At 39.7% G+C, this 15,372-nt stretch overlaps 3 protein-coding genes across 7 annotated transcripts; all 3 read left to right on the forward strand.

Annotated features, from left to right (window-relative positions):
• The first annotated feature begins 709 nt into the window (after positions 1-709).
• On the forward strand, positions 710-3,299 carry acyp1 (acylphosphatase 1). Its single transcript, XM_005797693.3, has 3 exons — positions 710-879; positions 972-1,059; positions 2,631-3,299. Exons 2-3 carry the CDS (start codon positions 979-981, stop codon positions 2,844-2,846), a joined length of 297 nt encoding a protein of 98 aa, XP_005797750.1. The 5' UTR covers positions 710-879; positions 972-978; the 3' UTR covers positions 2,847-3,299.
• A 78-nt stretch (positions 3,300-3,377) lies between these two features.
• Positions 3,378-9,841, forward strand: mlh3 (mutL homolog 3). Of its 3 annotated transcripts, XM_023352176.1 has the most exons (12): positions 3,378-6,316; positions 6,447-6,548; positions 7,418-7,497; positions 7,634-7,738; positions 7,815-7,899; positions 7,985-8,053; positions 8,155-8,263; positions 8,522-8,681; positions 8,772-8,795; positions 8,898-8,976; positions 9,071-9,222; positions 9,324-9,841. In XM_023352176.1, exons 1-12 carry the CDS (start codon positions 3,898-3,900, stop codon positions 9,393-9,395), a joined length of 3,456 nt encoding a protein of 1,151 aa, XP_023207944.1. In that variant the 5' UTR covers positions 3,378-3,897; the 3' UTR covers positions 9,396-9,841. The 3 variants fall into 3 exon arrangements, 2 of the variants coding, with proteins under 2 accessions (XP_023207944.1, XP_023207945.1); XR_002754429.1 differs by lacking the exon at positions 9,324-9,841 and having other exon boundaries at positions 8,872-8,976; positions 9,071-9,163; XM_023352177.1 differs by lacking the exon at positions 6,447-6,548.
• On the forward strand, positions 9,322-14,191 carry LOC102223022 (proto-oncogene c-Fos-like). Of its 3 annotated transcripts, XM_023352179.1 has the most exons (5): positions 9,322-9,401; positions 11,372-11,491; positions 12,107-12,334; positions 12,655-12,762; positions 12,858-14,191. In XM_023352179.1, the coding sequence occupies exons 2-5, from the start codon at positions 11,381-11,383 to the stop codon at positions 13,527-13,529; spliced, it is 1,119 nt and encodes a 372-aa protein (XP_023207947.1). In that variant the 5' UTR covers positions 9,322-9,401; positions 11,372-11,380; the 3' UTR covers positions 13,530-14,191. The 3 variants fall into 3 exon arrangements, with proteins under 3 accessions (XP_023207947.1, XP_014331691.1, XP_023207948.1); XM_014476205.2 differs by lacking the exon at positions 9,322-9,401 and having other exon boundaries at positions 11,282-11,491; XM_023352180.1 differs by lacking the exon at positions 9,322-9,401 and having other exon boundaries at positions 11,400-12,015.
• Positions 14,192-15,372: the final 1,181 nt, after the last annotated feature.

The raw sequence follows: 15,372 nt of genomic DNA on the forward strand, positions 1-15,372 counted from the left end.
CTAAGATATTTGCACTAGAACTGACCCAAAAATACTTGGTAAGATTTTGTGTGTTTGCAGTGTATATTCTGCTTTGTGTTGGCCCATCATATGAAATACCAGTAAGACTGATGTTTTAGGTGTACAGGGACAAAAAGTGACAGTTAAACACTTTTGCAAGACTTTTGCAACACTATTGCTCAGCTCCACTTTAAGTCCACTTCTTGTTCTTCATAAGATCCTAAATTAGCTGTTATGAGAAATTTTAACTTTGCATCATTATACATGTAATTACCAGTTTAAAGACAGTATGATAAAATCTAAAGTTTCAAAGTAAGGTACAATGTTTATTAATAAATACATAATGAATTATTAATAAAGCAAACTGAAATATAACTTTCAAAAGAGAACTGAAAGAAAATACTTCAGAGTTTATAGATTAAAAATAGAAAGGCATGAACAATATGGATAAACAAGACAATTTAAAAAGATGTGTTGGGACTGTTCGTCTTCGGACGGACGTTATTTTCGTATTAATGCGAAATTGAGAAGAATAATTTATTTACTTACCAGTAAAAAAAAAAGTCCGTAAGATATATGTCTATACAAGTACGTGGTATAAATAGGAGATGTCTCTTAGCATAAAAAGCAACGTCCTTCAACGTTTACATTTGTTGCCTAGAAACCAAGCGTGTCTCTGATTGGTCCTTAAAAAACGTCACTTCCCGAAATGGAGTCCCGTATGTTTTAAAATCGAGATTGTTCCATACACTGTGGTTGTTTCATGGTTTGCGAGTTTATCAACGTTTATTTTATTTAACTAAATTGTTGGACCAAGTCCCATATTCATCCTGGACAGATAAACCTGGCAAAAATAGAAACAAGCTGTGGAAGCGTAAGGTAATCATGTTAGCCTAGCGTGGTGTGGTTTTAAATTGCCCACCGTGTTGATGTATTTCTGTCATTCATAAAGACTCATTTCTTCTTCATAGGTCCGTTATGTCCGGTGAAGGCTTAATTTCGGTGGATTATGAAATTTTTGGCAAGGTGCAAGGAGTATGGTTTCGAAAATACACACAAGTGAGTTTAATATTGATGGGGGCTCGTTTGATTTGGTTTTGACAAAGACCAAAACCTTAAACCACGATGACAGTTAGCTTGTTTAGTCTTCTGCTTGTATTCCTTAAATGGGTTTTGATTAATGCCACAGTTTTTGACTTCCGATTAGTTAGATATAAAACACACACAGGCACACGCACGCACGCACGCACACACAAATCTTTGTTGCAGCACCTCTGCAGAAACCTTTGAAAAATATGGTGCGTTCACACCAAACGCTTTTTGAGCGTTAGGAGCTTCTGGTGTAAGGCGCGTGGAGGGCCGTTATGTAGCGTCTAACGCGGCGTGATTTGAACCGTTTTTAGTGTTTTGAGCGTCTAACGCGTCCTCGACGCGCCTCCACATAGGCTTTGAATGTAAACCAAAGGTGCGAACTCTAGGTGTAGAGTAAAATGTCAAGCGTCTGCATTCAAAGTGCACACCGTCGAACTTGAATAGTGGGATGCGTTTTTGACGGGCTTGACACGTCTGGTGTGAACGCACCATTAGGATAATATAGAAACCAATCAAATATTTTGCCAGTAAAGGGGGATTAGTCTAACTAATGAAAATAAAAAATCCCAAAGACCACTCTAAATTAATCTGACTTACCCAAACCAAAAATACACACCAAATTTGTACTCATTACAGGATTCAAATGGCACAAAAATACCTCCTTTGCTATTCAGGCTTTAGTGCAAAGTTTTGACAGATCAGAAAGTCTCAACAAGCCTGAATAATGGGGGAACATCAAGGGCCAAGATACCCTGTCATTGGGCAGGCCAAATCTGCCCAATGGACGAGTCTTCCTCAAAGCGTTTTGAAGGTTGACTGGTTTGGTCCCATACCTGGTCTGATAAGCTGACATAGCCTGAATAGACTTGGAACTGTAGTTTCAGACTAAGGGCAAAATACAAATGCACAGTTTTCAGATTAGCAAACACTTACAACAGTGATCAAGTCTTATCACATAATTGCTAAACTGATGGTGTTAGTGACAGTTATATGACACTATCAAGAATAAAGTTGCTCACTCCATCCTTCCTTGCAGCCTATTATACCTTTTTAAACCAGGTCTTAAAAGTAGAACGCATCTAGTTATTGTTGAATACTGGGATCTGCCTCCTCAAGTCAGAACATGCCTCACATTCTATTTTTCGATACTCAAGGACCAACAAGTAAATCTGCAATCTGGGAGCTAAGCATTTTTTTCTGAAAATATGGAACTCTGAGTTCTTCAAAATAGGTTAGCGTTTCGTCATCCAGAGTCTCATACATGATCAGATCAAAATAGTTTTTACATTTGGCCTTAAGGGAAAAACAACAGCAATTCAAACTGGATAATTAACATGAACTCAACATGTTTGGACAGCTTGGATGACCCATTTAATTTGATATCATTGAGGAAAAAATATCTGGTTGCAGTGTAAAGTCCCCTTAATGTGGTACAACACCGTACTTTCTGTAATATTCCAACTCCTTGACAGCTGTTGCATTGCTTTGCTCATCTATTTCTTTCATCTTATACCATATTCTCTTTAATTACTGTCCAGGCTGAAGGGACAAAGCTTGGCATAGTTGGATGGGTCCAAAACACAGAAGCAGGAACCGTGAAGGGGCAGCTACAAGGTCCACGCAGCAAGGTGGAAAAAATGCAAGAGTGGTTGAAATGTACAGGGAGCCCCAAGTCCCGCATCGACGAGGCAGTGTTCAAGAACAAGAAAACTACTGAGAGTCTAGAGTACTCCTCTTTCAGTATAATCAAATGAAATCAGCTATTCAATGTAATATTAATATTTATTCTATTAGCTATTTTTAACTGGTTGTATTTAAAGCACTAAAGTAAAAATGTATTGCATGAAATCCTAAACTTGATCAGGGCATATAATTATTTCAAAATGCCTTGAACACTTTTCTCATAGTTTAGAACTGCATTGTTCAAAGAAGACGCCTTGTTAGAGGGGATTTTTAACAGAACTGGTTGGTGATAGAAATATGTTTGAGGTAGAGAGAAACTCTGATTTATATTACCCTGTTGTTTTTGCCTTCTAAATTAAAATTTGTGGTTATTTGCTGCAAGTGTCACAGTGGAAGAAAACATTGTAGTTGGAATGGCATTGCCTTTTTTTTGCATCAAAAAAAAGTGTGTACAAGCTAGGGAAGTGCACAAAAGTACACATTATTGTGATTAGTATTAAAAAATAAACTGAACTATAATTAGAGCTAATTGAGAAGCATCCTCAACAATTGGTAATTAAACAAATATTTTGCATGTTTATTTTTGATTGATTTTAATTCATTAGTTTATTGTCAAATGTTCAAAAGAATAACCTTTGGCTGCTATATTCTCGCTGTATTAAAACAGTGCACTCACACAACTCAACCGAACCTAACACGCTTGGAGTTCCACAAATTACAGTTTTTGCTGAACAAAATGCCACACACAACATGGCGGCGAGGCAAAACCTTTGTGATTGGTTGACGCATGGACGCTAAACTGAAGCCATTTTACAACGACCCAAAAGGTGGCGGTATTTGTTTCAGCTGTTAGCTGAAAACTGTTACAAGTAACGTCTTTTTTGTTCTACGTTGACTGTATTCGACAGACAAGGTATTTTCAGTGTTGTTTAAATTTTATTTCAGTGTGTTTCCTTTATTATGTCGCTCAAACTTTGATTTTTTTAAATGTGTTTTATTGAAATATTTAGAACGAGTTTGCTTGGTTGCAACGGTTAACTTTGAAAACCCTGACTGCTTCTCGTTTCGTATTTATGAAGTAAAGAGCCAGAAATATAAAGAAAAGTAAAACGAAGGAGCATAATGATAAGGTGTTTGCCAGAGGAGATTCAGGGGAAGATTCGCTCCGGTGTGGCCATCCCGTCCCTCCAGCAGTGCGTGGAGGAGCTCATTTTAAATAGCATCGATGCTGGAGCCACCTGTGTGGGGGTCAGGATAGACATGGAGGCGTTTAAAGTCCAGGTGATCGACAATGGATCTGGGATGACTGTTGAGGACATGGAGCGAGTGGGAACCAGATACCACACAAGTAAATGCAGCTGTATTGAAGACCTAGAGAACCTGAAATGTTATGGCTTCAGAGGAGAAGCGCTGGCGAGCATTGTTTCTTTAGCTACGCTTGTGGAAATCTCCTCCCGGACCAGACTGTCAGTGAAAACACATGTTAAACTGTTCAAGGATGGACAAGGCATGGACGTCTTCGAAGCAGAGGAGGTTCGTCCTTCCGCAGGGACGACTGTTATCATCTGTAATTTCTTCCACAACATGCCAGTCCGGAGGAAGAGAGTGGATGCAGTCCTGGAGGTTGAGAGGATCAGACAAAGAGTGGAGGCTGTGTCCCTGATGCATCCTTCTGTCTCCTTCACCCTGAAGAATGACTACACAGGGGCCATGATGGTGCAGCTTCCCAAAGCCAGAGACACCTACCACCGCTTTGTTCAGATACACAACCTGACTCGGGCAGAGAAACTGGGAGAGATCAGCCACACACACAAGAAGTTTGAGGTGACTGGTTACCTAGGCAAAGAGGGACACTACAACAACAGCCTGCAGTATCTGTACGTGAACGACAGGCTTCTGCTGAAAACACGGATCCACAAGCTGCTAAACTGTCTCCTCCGCAGGCTGAGCAGCTCAAACCAGAAGCATGACAGCCCAGACGGGATATCTGTGACCCGGAGTCCAAAGCTTAAGCGAAACCAGGATCAATGTGGAGTCTACATCATCAATATAAAATGTTCTTATTCTGAGTATGATATTTGTCTTGAGCCAGCAAAAACTCTGGTGGAGTTCAAAGACTGGGATGGGGTTTTGCTTTGCGTAGAAGAAGCAGTGAAAGCTTTTCTGAGGAGGGAGAACTTGGTCTCTTTGTTTTCTCAAGAGGACTTGGAATGTGTGTCCCCTATGGGTTTTAGTATTGAAAGAACAGATCAAAAAGTGGAAACTGAGACAGCTGGCCAAGGAGATGTTGGCACTTCCACACTGGACTGCGGCGTTGGAACGAAACTGGCATCTAATTTTGTTCATCGTAGGAGAGCAGATGACAGTGTTTGCCTAGAGTCAGACCTGATTGAGAGCAGAGCTGATGAAGCTCAACGATATGAACAGATGGAGATAGCTTTCAGTGAATGTAAAGAGACACCACAACGGGATCTGGAGCTTGCATCAACTGATATAAACAAAGGCGAGCAAGCATTCACTGAAGCCCGGGACAATTTAGACAACCAAAAGAGACAAGACTGTGCAGAAGAAGAAACCCAGCAGATTACTAGTGATTCACATTTACCCATCAGCCAAATTCCAATGTCTCAGCTTGATTTGAACTTTAATAAACAAATATTGCAGCATCCTGGCAGAAAGATTAGATTGTCTGACCCATATGTTCACCAAAGTCTCTCGATTAAAGATGTCTCTCACAGAGACAGGCCTTTGTTTCAAGTTCAAGATTTGGGGCTGAATTGTAAGGAGAAATTTACTGCATCAAAACGCAAAATGACACTTGAATCAAACGGAGACCATGCTCCTTTCATCCCCTCAAAGATTTCCAGAGTTATTCCTGTTGAGAAGTTGGCAACATTCAAGCAACCTGGATCGCTTGATAAGTTTAGACAAACATACAGCAAGTCTATTGATATGAAATTTCAGCATCATCAGCCACAGAATGACACTCATTTATTCCAGACATCAAGCTTTGCTAAAAATCCTCATAGTTTGTCTGCTTTTGAAGGCAATAATCGAGATCAAGTTTCAGACTCTGGAGAAGAAGGGATAGAACAGACCATCTCCCTAAATCCAGCAACACTCACAGCTAATCACAGAAAAAGTAAAATATCTTTGGCAGCTAAACTTTGTCATTTAAAACAGCATATGACAGAAGATGAAGAACCCTTGCAGCACACTCATAGGAATATTTCAGAAGACAAAAACAGTCTCACTTTTCCTACAGATGGTACGCAATACAGAATCAGCAATCAGAATCCACAGAACCATAAAGTTCCCATTCACCCATTATCGGACAGCAGTTGTAAACAACTGGCTGGTGATGAGGATGACTCGAGGTGTAATGGCTGGCTCCATCATTACGATGCATCTGTTGGAAAAACTGTTTATATCAACAAAATGACTGGGCTCAGCAGATACAAGGAACCGGATTTAGAGGAAACACAAGCACCGTGTACATCTGATGTCTCCAACATGGCTGTTAGTGTCATCTCTGAGATGGGTGAGTTACTTCTTTATTATATTTTAGCAAATGGTGTACATGCATAAAGGAGAAAGTAAGAATTCTTCAGTAATTTATTGTAAAAAGTTATTTTGTGTTGCCTTCTGTTTCCCTGTTGCTTAAATTGTAGGTGTGGAATGCATGTGCTACCCATTTCAGCTGGATTTAGTGTTGCCTTTCCTGCCTAAATCCGGGCAAGGAAGAGTGATTAGCTCAGGGACTGACTGTAGAGGTACATCACAGACAGATTAATCACTGTTCGAGGGGGAGGTGTCTTCACATCTGGTCACTTTTTCACATTTTGTCACATTACAACCCTGGTGTACTTTATCTGGATTTATCTGATAGACCAACTCAAAATAGTGCAGAATTGTGAAGCAGCAGGAAAAGGTTTCAAGGTTTGCAGAGTTTTACCAATAAAAATGGAAGAGTAGTGGGTATTTGTATTTAGCCCCAGATTACTCTGATACCCCTAAGTAAAATCCAGTGCAACCCCTTAATCTTAACGCAGAGTTATGTTATGAAACAATATCCCAAGCTATAATCATTTTTAAAAAAGGGGGGGCGGGGGGGCATGTCTTCAGCAGTATGAAAGCTTGTCAGAATTCCCAAGAAAATTAATGGAGCTAAATATAGAAAAATCCAGAAAAAAACTGCCAGAGTTTGAGGTGGAAGTTCACCTTTCAGCAGAAAAATGTTTCAGTGGGCTGGTTAAGCTCAAGGTGTAATCATGTATTAGAATGGCCGTGTCAAAGTCCAGACTTCTCAGAATCCAGAATCAATGACAAGAGCTGAAATTAATGTTAACAGACACTCTTCATACAATCTGACTGAGCTTGAGCTATTTTTAGCTAGATGCCTCAAAAGACTTGCAGCTGTGATTTTGTTAAAAAGCACATCTACAAATTACTGACTGAGGGATGAAAGCATTTTTTTTGCAACACTTTTCAGTTTTTTATTCAGAAATTATTTTTAAAATCATGCATTATCTGCTATGTGTTGGTCTATTAATAAAATCCTATTAGCATGTGCTCCGATTTGTGGTTGTGAGAGCAGGAATGTGGCTCATGATGTTACAGTTTGTGTTTCCTGTCCTTACAGACGATGCTGATCAGAGCGCCAACTCTCTTTCTGCATTGTACTCTAAATGGAAAAATCCAGTGTTTGTCCGCCCACCTACAGTAAGCAAAGCTTGAAGTCTAAGACTTTTGTGGTGATGTTAAAATGTTTAGCTGCTTCCTGCCACACCAAGGATGCCATAATAAAACTTTTAATAGAGTTCTATATCTGTTTTTGAACCTGTGTTTTGACTATCAGGTTGGTGTGGATATATCCAGCGGACAAGCTGATGGACTAGCTGTGAAGATCCATAACATCCTCTTTCCATACCGCTTTTCTAAGAATATGATTCACTCAATGAAGGTGAACTTATTCTTCTGCAACATTCATGTTTTAATTGCATTTTATGAAATTAAAATAATTCTTATTTACCCTGTAGGTTGTTAATCAAGTGGATAAAAAGTTTCTTGCCTGCCTCATTAATGCAAGAGAAGGAGGTTCAGCAGAACAGACTGAAAATGAAGGTATCGATTTTAAACTTTGTACCATCTCTTGGTTTTGTGACAGTTTCAAAATAGTGTAAATTTTTTTTCTCTTTTAAAATCACAGGAAACCTTCTGGTGTTGATGGATCAACATGCAGCACATGAGAGAGTTCGACTTGAAAATTTAGTTGCAGGTAAAAAAAAGGGAAACAAAACGTGGACAGTGTTAAATCTTGCTTGTCCACCTGATGTCAGGATCTGGAAAGTAGTGTAATAACTAAATATTTTGCTGTAGATTCATATGAAGATGACCCAGATGCCAGTGGGAAGAAACGTCTTTGTTCATCAATCATTTTACCACCTTTGGGGATCAGCGTGACGGAAGAAGAGCTCAGGCTGCTTAGGTGCTCTTTTCATTTTTGTGGCTTTCTAAACCAACCATTGAATATTTTATGATATTATAGCCACATAATTCAACATGTTTTAAACCTGTGTACATTTCAAAACATTTTAGTAATAAAAAATGTTAAATGTGTTTCACTATGTGCTTTTGTATTCACTCCTTTGTTTATTCTAAATGGAAGAATAATATAGCAACTGGTGCTTTTACTGATGGGAGCACACTGCTAAAATATTCACCTCCTTTGTTGGTTTTCTCGAAGGTCTTCTCAGCCACAGTGGAGGAATTTGGGCCTTGAAGTTACTTTCTCAAAGACAGGAGCTCTGCAGGTGTTTGTGGGAAAGGTACCGCTGTGCTTCATGGAAAAAGAGAGTAATGAGCTCAGGCGGGGCAGACCGTCTGTCATCAAGCCAGTTGTTGAGGTAAAAGAGATTCAAGGTAGTTTATAATAAGATCAATAAATACGAGTTTTAATGTTCTGTTTGTCAACCTCTGTGTTTTTCTCAACTCAGGAGTATCTTCGAGAGCAGACTGAGGTAAAATGGCATTGTTTTTGGATACCTCTTGTACAGCATTGTTTTTTTTTTATTAATACCCTTAATGAATATACAGTTTTTTCTTCTGCTGTCCTTTTTAAGTTACTCCGTCTAACAGGCAGAGTCGGAGGAACTCTGCCCCTCACTGTTTTGAAAGTACTTGCCTCACTGGCGTGTCATGGTAATAAAAAAAAGAAGAAGAAATTATCACTATTTTTACTTTCTAATGATGAGTCTGAAGTATTTTTATCCTAATGCCTGAATCTGCTGAAAAGGTGCCATCAAGTTTAATGACACTCTAAGCCGGGACGAGTGCCGCAGCCTGGTCGCATCCTTGTCTTCATGCCAGCTGCCCTTCCAGTGTGCCCATGGCCGTCCCTCCATTGTTCCGCTAGTAGACATCCTTCATCTGGACAAGGACCAGAAGGTACCAGAAAGCACCAATAAATCTTTATAAAAACAATCTGTGGCTTAATCAGTTATACAGCACTGAATTCTGATTGTGCTCATGTGTTTTTGTTCCTGTAGGATTTTCAGAAACCCAACCTGCAGAAGCTAAGAAGAATGTATAGGGCATGGGAGCTGTATGGAAATAAATAAAAAAAGGTGTGCTTTAAACATGTAGCTTACTGCAAATATAAAGGCTTTAATAGAGTTCAAACATGGTATATGATAAAGTAATAAGTTCTATATCTAAGTCTGTTTGATAACTATATGGCAAAAAGTAGATATGACAGTAAATTTAAATGTAATGCATCATAAACAAACACTACTGTTGCACTGTAGTGACTCATCTCTCCATGTTGGAAAAAATTTAGTAATAGCAAAGAACATTTTGTCCAATATGTTTTTCATATGGATGAGCAAACAAAAAAAACAAAACAATTATAATGAACAGCAAAAACATTCTAATCCTTGCAGTTTTTAAAAATGTATGTGATAGACCAATGCAAAGTGGGGACCAATTGTCAAGTGGAAGGAAAGTGATGCATGGTTTTGATTTTTTTTTCTTTTTTTCCAAATAAAAATCTGAACTGTGTGGCATGCATATGTATTCAGCCACTAATGCATTATTTCCAGAAGTCAAAAAAAGGAGGAAGACGAAGATTTAAAGGTTTGTCTCCACCAGCTTTGCACATCTAGAGATAGAAATGTTGCCTGTGCTTTGCTAACCGATTTAAGCAAGTCTTTCACCTTGGATTGTATAGTGTTCAAAACTTTGGATATTTTTCTTTAACTTGAACTTCCCTTGTGGTGGGGAAGTTCAAGTTAATGAAAAACAAGCTGAGGAGATCTTTACTGAACAGCTGCTGTTATACTGAGGTTCAACTACACACAGATGGCGTTTGTTTACTAATTAACTGACTGATTTTAGGGAGGGGTATCAGAGGAAAGGGGGTGAACACAAATGCATGCCACACTTTTAAGATATACTTTGTGTTGGCTTATCACTCAACTTCCCAAGACCTACGGTGAAGTTAGTAGTTGTACTGTGACAAACTGTGTTCTCAGTAGTTGTGCAAATCACTACCATGGTGCAACACTTGTGATGGGGAGAAAAATATATAAAAAAAGCTCCAATCGTTTTCAATGTCCTAGTAGAAAATGTCCTTGAGATTTTCGTGGCTGAGGCATCCGGCCACGAAAATCTTAGAGATGCAGATGTTCCGATGGGAGGAAAGGATGTTGCTGCTCCAAAAGATCCTCCACTTCTAAATCATCCTCCTCAGTTCCGGGTCATGTCACATGACTTCACAGCATCCACACAAAAAGTACCAGGTCCCTGCTAGACTGTATCAGTAATTTGGACAAAGTGGGCACGACGCTTTGCTGTGATTTGCGGTCGGGTAAAACGATGTCTGGGATTGGTAGAGTCGGTCTGTCCTTATCACCGATCTCATCTATTGTTTTCTTTTTATCTGCGATGTAAACAGTTGGAAGACATTGCATTTAAAAAAAAACAAAACATTTCTTAAAAATATGTACTATTTTGTTAAGACGAAAGAGGCGACACAGAACCGTGTAATATAGCGATGACGTGCATGATTTCTGCCGCTAAGAAGTAAATATATTTTTGGAAAATCGTGCAAAAATACATCATCTGGCTGCATCTGATCCACTCGGTCACTGCAAAACATATAATTAGATGAATGCACGCACCCTTCATTGCGTGGGAATTATTGGTGGAATTACGTCTCTAACTGCATATGGCCGATATTATCATTATTTTCGCGATGAATTCGCATTTTGCCTTTGCCGTCTGCTAAATGTCACAGTGATGCTCCTTTTTTCTGAGTATGTAGGCCGGTGTGTTTGAGTCCGCCACCCCCTCCCCTCGATGGTACAGTCCTGGTTCATTCATAAAATTCTAGCAGGGCTTAATAGGAGGGGCTTGCATTCAAGTCATCCAGTTACCAGGTATATACCTGGAGAAAAGACACGCTCTCTGCCCAGCGGAAGTTCTATATATATATATATATATATATATATATATATATATATATATTTGTCATTGAGCAGGGCTCGTGTTGTGTTTTATTTTTTGTTTATTCACTCTGATGTATAAAAACAACCAGACGCCTGATATGGATGCAGTCTCTCCAACCTTGCGGACAGAGTCTCCTGTCGGGACGCTCTGCCAGAAGACGCCAGAAGAGGCGATCTCTCCAGCGTCTTCCTCGGAGAGCGGAGCCAAGGTATGAATGGCTTTGTTGATCATGTATATCACTGTTTTATAGCGGCAGGGGGAGGAGGAGGCGCTTTTACAAGCATATAAAACCGATTTTAATGAGATTCACATAATAAAAAAAACAAACCCGCGGCGCCCTGATGCTTACATTTTTTTTAATCTTCGAGATGGTGGTTGGGGAGGGGAGGTGATTGATGGGATTTTTAATTAATTTGGATGCGCTAAAAATTTCAGCATTATATTTTGACGCATTGATTGAAACAGATCCATGTGCCGAAGATGATTCGGCTGTATATGGCGCGTTGTTGTTGTGGTTCCGACGTCCAAGGACCAATTGTGAGCGTGTCGATGCAGCGGTTCATTGAGAAAAAATAAATAAATCCATTCAGGAGACTCCTCAGCAGCTCTGCGTCAGTGTTGACGTCAGGAACAATGATAAAGTCAAATATTGATCCGGAGAAGGCTATTTCTGGTGAGGGATATGTCAAAACAATACAACATCCAGGGCACCCTGTGTCTTCTGATCATATTGTAGGTTTTAATGGTGGCAATGAGATCCTTTAAAAAAAAAAAAGAAAGGAAAGAAACATCAGTAATCTTTTGTCAATTTCATGTTTTTCAGGAGGTCAGCCAGGATATAAGTGCTCAGGACAATCCATTTGTTCCAACAGTTACAGCAATATCCTCCACCCCAGATTTCCAGTGGATGGTCCAGCCTACGATTATTACATCTGTCTCCCCGTCTCTGGGCAGCAAGCAAGCCAATGAACCGCAAAGCTCTCACCAGGCAACACCCAAAGCAGGCGGGAGCAAGGGAAAAAATGCTGCCAGAAAGGGGAAAACAGAGCAGGTGAGAGTAGCTCAGATTAAGCCAATCTACAGTCCAACAGAGAAAAAGAGGCAGATATGTGAATTATACATGATGATGAGTTCCTTGTGCTCATCAGTGATGTTGTGTGCGCACTCCTCGACGGCTGTGTGCCTTCCTTAGGATGTCAATTTAAATTCAGGTCACAGCAAGTCTGCAACAATGATCTATTTTTAGACGCATTGCAGCGAAACATGCTTTTGCCCATTTTTCTTAGCTGTTTTTTCACGGCTTTAAGTGAGAATGGATGAAGTGGATGAGGAGATGCAGGCAGTAACTGAATCACTTTTTTCCTTCTCCAGTTGTCTCCAGAGGAGGAGGAGAAGAAGCGGATAAGACGGGAGAGGAATAAAATGGCTGCAGCAAAGTGTCGCAACAGACGGCGGGAGCTCACAGATACGCTGCAAGCTGTAAGTAAACAGTGAGGCATTTACTCAGCTGTCATTTGCACTTACTGCTGCGCGTTTGTCCACGTGGATGATTTTGGATGTCGATCTTTCTGAAGGAGACCGACAAGCTGGAGGAGGAAAAAGCAGCCCTGGAGACGGAAATAGCCAACCTGCTCAAAGAGAAAGAGCGCCTCGAGTTTATCCTCGCCACACATAAATCAGTATGCCAGATCCCAGAGGAGCTGGAGTCCATTTTACAGGCTTCGGTGAGTTCCCCAGAGCTGCCTCCCAATCCAGATGAGGACAGGCTTCAGGATGAAGGCATCCAGGAAGCTCCTTCACTCCAGGACATGGACATCCCCAGTGATCCGTCCACAGCCATCTCTGGGAACTCCAATATCTTGCTGTGCGCCAACGCTGAAATCAACATCTCCGATCTGGAGCCCTCCCTGGACATTAAGGAGGGGCTACTAGACAATATCCTACCCAGTCTGGAGGACAGAATCCCCATGGAGACGGCTCGATCAGTGCCAGACATAGATCTGAGCAGCTCCCTCGGCGTCTCGGACTGGGAGACCTTGTATAAGTCTGTCTCCTGTGACCTGGAGCCTCTCAGCACTCCGGTGGTGACCTCCACCCCCACCTGCAGCAGCTACCTGTCTGTGTTCACGTTTGCGTGTCCCGAGCTGGACTCTCTGGCGGAGGAGGAACTGGACGGCCTTAAAGGTGGTCTGAGCAAGGCTGAATCCGTTGATATTCTGAACTCGCCAACGCTTCTCGCCTTATAATCCACAGAGAGAGGGACGAGATCTGCCTGATCTCTGTTTTTTGTTTTTTATTTTTTTTGTATTTGCAGGTACCTGACTTTAAAATGAAATCAACAACATATGCCCAGATATGCTGTAACTGTTCAAGGAATACCTAAATGAATTGTCTTGTGTTTGACTGAGTATGCATATAAACTTTGTCCTGATACTTAGCCAACAGAGTGATGTAGCTAAAAGCATGGCTGTTAATTCAACAAGAGGGACTGTCGATTTGGTTTTAAAAACGCATGCAGAGAAAATCCAAATAATTTTCAAAGCTTATTTATAGGTATTCATGATCTGTTAATAGATCTAAAGTGTACTGTGCAATTTGATGTATCTGTATGGTGTTTTTTGTGCCAAAAGTGTATTGATCGCTGTATGCATTTACATATTCATCCATACCTCAATGTCATCAGCTGTGCTTTGACCTCATCGTTGAAATGTTGAAAGTTTTCCATGAAAACATCCAGTGCTATACACTATATATTAATATATATATATTATATCTATTGAGATGTAACTTTTATTTATTTTTTTACCTTTCAGATTTTGACTTATTTGTCAACATTTAAAAAAAAGAGAGCATTGATTGCTTATCTATGCTGCTGACTAATAATAATAAATCTATGTTCCCAATGGTGTTTGCTGATGTTGAGAATTTTTTTTATCAACAATTTTGATCTTTGTTTTTCAGAAAGAATTGGGTTTAAATTCTACAAAACAACTGCAAACATAAATATAAAAGTGCAAGTAAGACTCATAGTACCTTAGAAAGGTCTTTATGTCTGTTTAACATTTTATCGCCTTGCAAGCATAACTAATTGCATTTATTTGGATTTTATAGAAAAATGATTTCTAAGGAAGGAGAAACAAGTTAATAAAAGAGTGGCCTGAATATATATTCAACCCCATTTGAGTCAAAATGTATAAATAATTGTACATTTCAGGATGGGAATGTGAGATTTAAGTGTCATGTAATGTGGAAATAATTTAAGTTTATGTGGTGTTTGGAGATTTAAATGTTTATAAGTTGAGTATGATAGGGGCAGGAAATCATAAGCTCTTGTGTCTTTTACCTGCTCCTTTCTGAACAGATAATGCAAAATTGCATGTCAATTGGGTATGATAATTTGTTTTAAGTTTTTTTTTTTTTTTTTTTACTTTTTATCTTTATATTTTAGTTAAAGGTACAGCTACAAATCTGGAGGGTATGCCTGTACCAACTTAGCTCATCTCCTGACTTAAATGTAAGTCCAGCAATACCACAGAAACGTCTACAGTCTTCTGCTCTTGGAGGTACAGAAAATCAATGCTGAGGAAAATAAATGGCACTCCTGGATTGGGTGCTTTGTGAACTCCAACCAGCAGTCCAACCATTGTGCTTTGGTATATTCCCAAGCTGCTTTTTAAAAAATATTTTATTTAAAAACACTGCGAAAAGGCAAGTTGTCCACAAATAACTTGGAGTTACATTCTACAAAAAGAGACATAAATTGCTGAATCTTGGAAATGATGGGGGTCCATGGTACTTTTCTTCAAAATGGCTTCCTTTTACACTTGTAAACAATAGAACCCCTTTTACATGAGCAAAAACAGATTCTTATTTTTGTTGTTTTGCCTTATTGCTCCCCCATGTGGTGTGCCATCCTGAGCAGAAAGCCACATTGTCTACTGCAGCGCCACAAGGTGTTCAAAACTTGAGCTCTAATCCAACTGGTTGAACTAGCAAACACGTTTTGTAACATAAAATCTTCTTAAAATACTCAAGTTTCTGGTTGCAACAGTGACGAAATCTTCAAAACCAGGGAGTGAACACGTCTTC

Source organism: Xiphophorus maculatus, chromosome 19, assembly GCF_002775205.1.
Source record: "Xiphophorus maculatus strain JP 163 A chromosome 19, X_maculatus-5.0-male, whole genome shotgun sequence".
Classification (NCBI taxonomy): domain Eukaryota; kingdom Metazoa; phylum Chordata; class Actinopteri; order Cyprinodontiformes; family Poeciliidae; genus Xiphophorus; species Xiphophorus maculatus.

Excerpts from the sequence above, each read along its gene's own strand:
- acyp1 (XM_005797693.3), top strand. The coding sequence starts at position 979 with ATGTCCGGTGAAGGCTTAATTTCGGTGGATTATGAAATTTTTGGCAAG. Across the intron at positions 1,060-2,630 it reads GGTTTCGAAAATACACACAA|GCTGAAGGGACAAAGCTTGG; the intron begins GTGAGTTTAATA and ends ATTACTGTCCAG.
- LOC102223022 (XM_014476205.2), top strand. The coding sequence starts at position 11,354 with ATGTATAAAAACAACCAGACGCCTGATATGGATGCAGTCTCTCCAACC. Across the intron at positions 12,335-12,654 it reads GAAAGGGGAAAACAGAGCAG|TTGTCTCCAGAGGAGGAGGA; the intron begins GTGAGAGTAGCT and ends TTCCTTCTCCAG. Across the intron at positions 12,763-12,857 it reads TCACAGATACGCTGCAAGCT|GAGACCGACAAGCTGGAGGA; the intron begins GTAAGTAAACAG and ends ATCTTTCTGAAG.
- mlh3 (XM_023352176.1), top strand. The coding sequence starts at position 3,898 with ATGATAAGGTGTTTGCCAGAGGAGATTCAGGGGAAGATTCGCTCCGGT. Across the intron at positions 7,739-7,814 it reads ATATGATTCACTCAATGAAG|GTTGTTAATCAAGTGGATAA; the intron begins GTGAACTTATTC and ends TTTACCCTGTAG. Across the intron at positions 9,223-9,323 it reads ATCTGGACAAGGACCAGAAG|GATTTTCAGAAACCCAACCT; the intron begins GTACCAGAAAGC and ends TTGTTCCTGTAG.